The following is an 8,902-nucleotide window of genomic DNA, read 5'->3' as shown; positions in this document are numbered from 1 at the left end:
GACCCATGTTCTTCAGCACATGTGGAACACAGCAGTAAATAACCAAACGTATATTTAAGAAAATGGCTGTGAATTCAGATGTAGGTGGTCATGCATTGGGCAGTTCATGTATAGTCCCCTTCCCATGTAGTAGGAGTTAGCTGAGTTACATCATGCTTTCCCGCTGTTGGTAAATAAACACCACCCAATATCCTCCACCAACAAGACTCTTGGGAATTAAAGTCATAAGCTTCCGAGCCGTCTGTCACATATGCGGTTTAATGAAGCTGTGAGTCTGTTCCATTTTGTCAAGGAATTACCTAGTTCTGCGTCTAAAATATAGAGATGACTCTTCCCTGTGGCATTTTTTGGATATCTAGCTCCATGGGATCCTTAGGATGATGGTAGTTGTGATTCTGCTGAAAAGCCTCCAGTTTCTTTTTCTGTGACCTAACTAGGTGGGTCCATATTGCCAGCTACAGAATTAACTTTCCATACTGTCTTTCTTTATAGTAAAAGCTGAAGCCTAAAACTCATTGGTTTGTAGGACATCCAAATACTGGACCTCCATCTGTATTGGCTGCAAATGTCATCACACACACTAACAGACTGACACACACTAACAGACACACTCACTAACAGACAGACATATACACACACACACTCACATTAACACTTTTTTTTTTATTTACCCCCCCAGCCTCCTTACCTTTAGGAATGCTGGGGGGGGTTCTCTATCTCCCTGGGGTCTAGTGGGGCTGCCGGTCGGGCTGCTGGGCTGTCTGCTGGGAGGGCGGGCGGCTGGCGAGTGAGCACTTCCTCTGAGCTGTCTGCTCAGCTCCCTCGCGCGCCACAGAGTGAGGCTGGGAGCCGGAATATGACGTCATATTCCGGCTCCCAGCCTCACTCTGCGGCGCGTGAGGGAGCTGAGCAGACAGTTTAGAGGAAGTGCTCCCTCGCCGGCCGCCTGCCCGCCAGCGCCACCCGCCCGACCGGCTTGTCGGTTAGCCGCAAGGCTAACAAGGCATTTGCCCTGGGCATTTGGGGGCGGCTTTTTTTGCCGCCCCCTGGAAAATGCCGCCCAAGGCAAATGCCTTGTTTGCCTCGCAGCTAAAACGTCCCTGACTATGTAGAAACTCATTACTTTAGAGAGCTGTGGAGAAAATGGAAAAATGCCCTTTCTGGGCGTTTAAACGGACAGTGAAGTGGTGGCCACCCATTAACTATACCGATGGACAAATACCGGGGACATGTAGCTGGCAATACCCTAGATCTTATTTTTTTCAAATGCATGTTCAGTCTCCAATCTCTGTAATACTCAATTTCCTCTATCAGACCACCACCTCCTATCATTTGTTCTTGAGTGCCCCCACACCCAATATCCTCAACCTAATCCCCCTCGACTCAGGAGGAATATGAATTCTCTTGATCTCCAGCAGCTCTCAACTGTAATCCATTCTGAACTCATCCGTCCATCCATCCATCCCTACCCTCTCCTGTCCCTCTCTGGCTATCTCCTCATATAACACTACCCTCACCTCGGCCCTAGATGCTGCAGCCCCGCTCCAAGCACGCACCTCAAGGAGGGCGCGCCTCCAACCGTGGCACACTAAGTCAACACACTACCTGCATAAATGCTCCCATTTAGCTGAACGCTGCTGGAGGAAGGCCTGCACCTTGTCAGATTTCCTCCATTATAAATTAATTTTGCCCTCAATTAGCACAGTCCTCACCCTTGCTAAACAATCCTACTTTTTCTCTCTCATTAGTTCATGCTCACGCAATCCCAGGCGTCTCTTTAATACCTTCAACTCTCTACTTCGCCCACCTCAAGCTACCCTTCAAACAGACTTTTCGGCAGTAAGCCTTGCATGCTACTTTACCGACAAGATTGAACAGTTAAGGAAAGAATTCTCCCCCTTAGCTCCTCCCTTTCGCAACCACACATCGGCTTTACCCTCCCTACCCTACAGGCCTTCTCCCCAGCTACAGAACAGGAGGTGGCTTTGCTTCTCCACTCGTCCCACTACCTATCTGCTTGATCCAGTACATTCCCATCTTATCAGATCTCTCTCCCCTTGTCTTGTACCATCCTTAACACACATTCTAACTATCGGCCCATATCCCTGCTTCCTTTTTCCTCAAAACTTCTAAAAAGACTAGTCTTACCTCATATGACTCACTTCCTAAATTCCAACTCCCTCCTCGATCCTCTTCAATCTGGCTTTTGCCCCCTCGACTCTAGTGAGACTGCTCTTATCAAAGTTACTAACGACCTAATTGCAGCTAAATCCAAAGGCCACTACTCCATACTAATTCTTCTTGACCTCTCTGCTGCCTTTGGCACTGTTGATCATGGCCTCCTTCTCCTAACTCTTCAATCTCTTGGTCTCTATGACACAGCCCTCTCATGGTTATCCTCCTATCTCTCCCAATGCTCATTCAGTGTCTCGTTTTCTAACGACACCTCCTCTCCTAGTCCTGTCTCAGTCGGAGACCCTCAAGGTTCAGTTCTTGGTCCCCCATTGTTCTCTCTCTATACTGCCTCTCTTGGCAAACTCAATTAAAAGTATTTTGAAATATTGGGCAGACTAGATGGGCCAAATGGTTCTTATCTGCCGTCACATTCTATGTTTCTATGCTGCTCGCACCCTTACTGCAAATTCACGCCTGCAAAACTTCTCACGGGAGGCTCCTTTCCTTTGGAACAGCCTGCCTACCCCTGTCAGACTCTCCCCTAGTCTTCAATCCTTTAAGAAGTCCCTCAAAACCCATCTTTTCAGGAATGCTTATGTCCTCCAAGAGTAACTTCTATCTCTCAAACCTTCCTCTTGCTCTCTCTTAAAGGGCCACACTCCTCTCTCACCTCCATTTCTGCTCCTTTCCCACCATGTCTATTTGCTGTCTCTCTCAATACCCTTCCTATTATGTTTTTATACCCCACCTCCTCTACATTGTAAGCTCATTTGAGCAGGGTCGTCAACTATCTATTGTTTCTGTTATATTTTGCTATTGTCTCATTTGGTAAATTCCCCTCTTATTGTAAAGAACTGAGGAATAAGCTGGCGCTATACAAATACCAATAATAATAATAATAATAGACTTATCGCCTGATAAGACGAAGACAGGGTATATCTACTAAACCATGTGTGAATTTCAGTTATGTCTACAGTATTATGTTTGACACTGTAGATGTTTACGGACCACATTCTTCTTGAAGAACAACCAAAAGTATATCAACAGATACTTAACTGTACAGTTTGGGCCCTATCCCCTGCTGTGTGTAATTACACCACCAGGCCCATCCCCCCCTCCCTGTTTACTGAATAATGAAGAAGATAATGCTTTATCCCCTCTTGAGACATTACAATTAACTCAAACAATGGGGAGATGTCTAATTAAAGGCAGTATTTCATGCACTAAACTGAAGGTTTTTAGACATTTTTAAGTGCTGCACTCTCTCAGAGATCTATAAAGGTTTTGGAAAATTTCGTACATGTGAAAGGATACACCACCAAGAACATGGACTCTAAAATTCGATGTTTAGTGAATTATCCTCAAAGGAGTAATAAGTCCGAGTTAAACAGAAAGGATCCATTTATCTTGATTTTATGTATGAGCTGCGGTGCGGTTGGTTTTATTTCCAAGTTTGATATTACTCTTTATATTGACCTCATGAAACCTGCAACACTGAGCTTTTACTTAATAAACTGTAATAACTGAAATCCAAATGGAAAAATTTGGGCTAAAATAAGCAACTTGGAAATTTTCCTATCTCGGTTGGAGTCACAGTGCGACTATTTCAGTCTAAATTTTGCTGTTTGGATTTCGATACGCTGTGACTAGATTGTAAGCTCATGGGCTATCTAACTAAGCACTTTGTATAAAAGATCTCCAATGGCTAGATCTCGGCTCCCGTACAGGGCCCTCTTTACCTTTCGTATTGGTCTGTTTAAATTGTACCTTCTCCCTTAATTGCACAGCGCTGCGGAATATGTCGGCGCTTTATAAATGCTTGTAATGATTATAATAGTGAATAAACATTAACACTAACTACTGAGCTATCTCAGGATCATGCAAGGGAAGCAGAACTTTATCTACCTTATTAGATCTCTTTTTCTCAAACACGTCTGCCTTGTGGAATATATTTCCATATATAAAATACAGTTTCGGCTCAGCAGTAACCCTAACAAGGAGGCTTTCTCGCGCCTAATTACTACATTTGGCTTCTTTAATGAATCCTTAAAAAATGCCTCGTGCAGGGCTCTGCTGGTTAAAGTGAAGCTACGCAGGATCTATTTTTTTTTTTTTTTAACAATTATCTCCTTGTAAAATAGCCAATTACGAGAGCCCTAAGTTAATAGAAAATCAATACAGGATTCTCATAAAAACACATAAAAGAGAATCATCATGTGTTCAGGAAGACAATAAACAGCACATCGCGCACGTTATTCTTCTTAGAAAGTAGTCCAGGCAGCCTTATTGCATTGCTAGGCTTTACCACTGCTATCTACTTCCCTTTCTGTATCACTATGACAGGGTTATTCAATAAAAACTGAACTGAAGAGAATTGAATTGGAATGTCAAAATGTACGCAAAATAAATAAATAAAACCAGCTGATGTGGAATAATGCTCTAACTCTGATATATTTATACAGGGTTGTTCTCTAAACTGAGAATTCAAAGTGATTTTAAATTGAAGGTCAAAGTAGATGAATTGGAAAAAAATTCTGTCAGGTATGTTTTCAGTTCGGTAACTTTGGCCTTAAATTTGAAATTCACTTTGAATTCTCACATTAGTGAATTGCTATAATTTAAACCTTAGATATTAAAACCCCACAGTGTTTTATAATGTCACTGAAAGGTTGTTCAAGGTATCTACTACAAATAATGGTATATGTATTACCCTTCTATATGACAGTTAGCATTTACTGCTTCCACTGGAAGGCTATTCCAGGTATCTACTACACTTTCTATATCACCGTTACTGCTTCCACTGGAAGGCTATTCCAGGTATCTACTACCCTTTCTATATCACTGTTACTGCTCCCACTGGAAGGCTATTCCAGGTATCTACTACCCTTTCTATATCACTGTTACTGCTCCCACTGGAAGGCTATTCCAGATATCTACTACCTTTTCTATATCACTGTTACTGCTCCCACTGGAAGGCTATTCCAGTTATCTACTACCCTTTCTATATCACTGTTACTGCTCCCACTGGAAGACTATTCCAGGTATCTATTACCCTTTCTATATCACTGTTACTGCTCCCACTGGAAGGCTATTCCAAATATCTACTACCCTTTATATATCATTGTTACTGCTCCCACTGGAAGGCTATTCCAGATATCTACTACCTTTTCTATACCACTGTTACTGCTCCCACTGGAAGGCTATTCCAAGTATCTACTACCCTTTCTATATCACTGTTACTGCTCCCACTGGAAGGCTATCCCAGGTATCCACTACCCTTTCTATATCACTGTTAGCCTTTACTGCTCCCACTGGAAGGCTATCCCAGGTATCTACTACCCTTTCTGTATCATTGTTAGCCTTTACTGCTCCCACTGGAAGGCTATTCCAGGTATCTACTACCCTTTCTGTATCACTGCTACTGGTCCCACTGGAAAGCTATCCCGGGTATCTACTACCCTTTCTATCTCACTGTTAGTCTTTACTGCTCCCACTAGAAGGCTATGTATATTGTAAATACCGCCGTGCGGTTCTTCCCGAAATGGAACGCACACGGTCCCAAAATGGCCGCTGATGTGTTCCAAGCCTACTATTCGCAGTATTCACTGCGTATATAGACGTCGTGTCACTTCCGGTATGACGCACACGACCTTAAAATGGCCGCGGATGCGTTCCACGCTGGAACACATAGCACTACTCCACGTGGTAACGCCGCGTCACTTCCGGAATGACGCGTGCGTTCCACGAGCGAACACACCAGGAAGTCATTGTCAATAATTGCATTACCTATATAAAGGACATGTATTAAGACTCTTTCTCACACTTTTGAAGAAGCCTGACGGGCGAAACGCGTAAAGTGGGACTTTTTTCTTTTATATATAGCCATTTTGTTTTATATATTTGTTATTAAATATTACATTTTAAAGCTATATACACTTATTTTCTATTTTTACTTCCTGGTCACCATATCCTTCGGTGGGGATTATACCACCCAAGCTGATTATACTAGAGCAGGTTTCTGCTCTAGTAAATGTGAGTACCACATTCTCTATCTGTACTTTTATTTATTTTATCAGTACATATTATACTATTGGAGTTCTCTTTTTTTATTCCCTTTATAATACCACCACTATTGGAAATTTGGAGTTATTCGCTGAGATACAAATCCTAAGACGGGTATTGTTCCGTCCAAGCAAATTACGGTAGAGCTCCTGGAAAGCTCTACCAAATGTGAGTGCAAAATTACTCTAATTCACTCCATTATTTCACTTTTCACTCAATAATACTACACTATGATGTTTTCTCTCTGTTTTTATTTCTGAGGATTTACAAAAATTGTTAATAACTTTTATGTACGTATATTTTATAAATTAATTACTATCTGGGGCGCGGTTCCTTTTCCCCTTTTTTGTATCCTTCTTGTCACAAGGTTTTGAACCCTTGTATTGGTTACCGCTGCCTATTTTATTACTGTTATTGGAGTGAGCACCTATTATATCCTTCTCTATCTTTCCTTGTATGTCTTGGTAAAGGTACATTATGAGCGCCGTAACCACTATAGTTCTCTGTAGTGGTTATTGTGTCAAGACTGCCCTGAGAACCCTCCCCTGTAAGTAGTCAAACAGTTTTTGAATGGTTTGTCTTCTTACTTGGGTTCCCCGCCTCCGCTACTAATACCGTAGGGCTGGACGTTTCTGGGCAGCCAATGAGCAAGCTCAGCTTAAAAACCTCCAGCTCTTTCGCATTAGTATTGGAGGCACGGAGGTGCGTCTTGCAGAACCCAGAATTAAAAACGGTTTCACTACTTAAAAAGGGGGGGGGGGGGGGGCGCCATGGCGAGCTGTAGTGGTTATGGTGCTTTGAATGTTCCTTTAACAAACATGAGTTTGTGACGTGTGAAAAGTTCAATACAATATTAAATTTCACACTGATGTATTAGGTGTGCAATTTACATTGAAATTTCTTTTTCCCACCTGACAAACCCATGTTTGTTAATCGGACACTGCAAGAACCCTCTGTCTTGTTCTAACTGTTAAAAATAAAAATGGGGCAATCACTATGGAAACCATTGGAATAACCAGGGATATATCTCATTGATGATTATTCTTGCACTATTACATGTTTGCACCACTTTTTGAGAAAGCCATTTGTGCTGAAATGTTGGTGGTGCGGGGTTGTTGTCTTCAGGAGCCTTTCTCATAACATTGTGTGTGCATTGCTCCTGGTATGTAATGGTATGTTTGTCTTGTGTTTGTATTTTGTTATTATGCACTCTGTATTCTGTGTTATAATGTAAGCTTGTTTGAGCAGGGTCCTCTCCAACCTATCGTTCCTGTAAGTTTTGTTTTTTGTAATCGTCCTATTTATAGTTAAATCCCCGCTCTCATAATATTGTAAAGCGCTACGGAATCTGTTGGCGCTATATAAATGGCGATGATAATAATAAATGGTTAAACCGATAGATATTGTAATTAGCTCTGGGTTTTTTGTATTATCTGTTGTATTTTAATTTTGCATTATTATTATTTATATATTTTTTTTGTGTGACTATTAGAGTCTATATCCAGGATATTACTATAAGGCCCAGTGTCAGACAGTAGCCAGGCAGCCATAGCTGTTATTATGGGATACACTCCCTCTATAAAACCCTGTGTATCTGAGGGAAAGCAGCTGAGAAGGCCTGGGGTGGGAGACATTCACCCTGGCAGGCCTGGCACTGTACGGAATGCTGGGTGTGGGGGCCGCCATGACGCACGGTCCATGAGGCTCTGCCAGCATGGCGGACGCCATCTTACTGTACGGACGGTGCGGAGAGTGTGCGCATGCGCCGGATCCTCAGATTCCCTCACTCCCCAGGAGCCCGAGACCGGGTTAGTAAAAAGGAGGGGGCGTGGCTAGTGTCGTCACCGGCGGAGGGCGGAGCTACGCTCGGCGCTGGAGCCATGGCCACACTGGATGCTGAGGTGAGGGAGATGAGGAATGGGGTGCAGGGGCTCCTGGGGGCCCCGGGTTGGGGGGCCGGGCTGTGGGAGGGCCCCGCACTCTGTATGTGTTATGGGGGCTTTATTGGGGCTGCTGGGGGAGATACCGCCGTAACGTGGGTACAGAGAGTCAACGGTGCGGCCTGCTGTGTGCTGGGAGAGCCATACAGCGACCCCCGGCCCCAGCTCTACCGAGTACCCCCCACTAACCAGCCCCCCGAGTACCCCCTAACCTGCCCCCCCCGGCTCCAGCCCTACCGAGTACCCCCCTCTAACCTACCCCCTAACCTGCCCCCCCCCCCGGCCCCAGCTCTACCGAGTACCCCCCACTAACCAGCCCCCCGAGTACCCCCTAACCTGCCCCCCCCCCGGCTCCAGCCCTACCGAGTACCCCCCTCTAACCTACCCCCTAACCTGCCCCCCCCGGCTCCAGCTATACCGAGTACCCCCCACTAACCAGCCCCCCGAGTACCCCCTAACCTGCCCCCCCCCCCGGCTCCAGCCCTACCGAGTACCCCCCATCTGACCAGCCCCCCGAGTACCCCCTAACCTGCCCCCCCCCGGCTCCAGCCCTACCGAGTACCCCCCACTAACCTACCCCCTACCCTGGCTCCAGCTCTACCGAGTGCCCCCATCTAACCAGCCCCCCTAGTACCCCATTAACCGCCCCCCCGGCTCCAGCTATACCGAGTACCCCATTAACCTGCCCCCCTAGTACCCCATTAACCGCCCCCCCGGCTCCAGCT

At 45.0% G+C, this 8,902-nt stretch overlaps 1 protein-coding gene across 1 annotated transcript in view; it reads left to right on the top strand.

Annotated features, from left to right (window-relative positions):
* Positions 1 to 8,076: 8,076 nt before the first annotated feature.
* Positions 8,077 to 8,902, top strand: part of EHMT1 (euchromatic histone lysine methyltransferase 1) — an 88,615-nt gene continuing 87,789 nt past the window's right edge. Inside the window, exon 1 of the mRNA XM_063432923.1 lies at positions 8,077 to 8,138. Coding sequence (XP_063288993.1) covers positions 8,118 to 8,138 — 21 coding nt within the window. The 5' untranslated portion in view covers positions 8,077 to 8,117. The remainder of the gene's footprint in view (positions 8,139 to 8,902) is intronic.

Source organism: Pelobates fuscus, chromosome 9, assembly GCF_036172605.1.
Source record: "Pelobates fuscus isolate aPelFus1 chromosome 9, aPelFus1.pri, whole genome shotgun sequence".
NCBI classification, from domain to species: Eukaryota; Metazoa; Chordata; class Amphibia; order Anura; family Pelobatidae; genus Pelobates; species Pelobates fuscus.
Note: the sequence above shows the minus strand (reverse complement) of the source record. Positions and strands in the feature narration are given on the sequence as shown.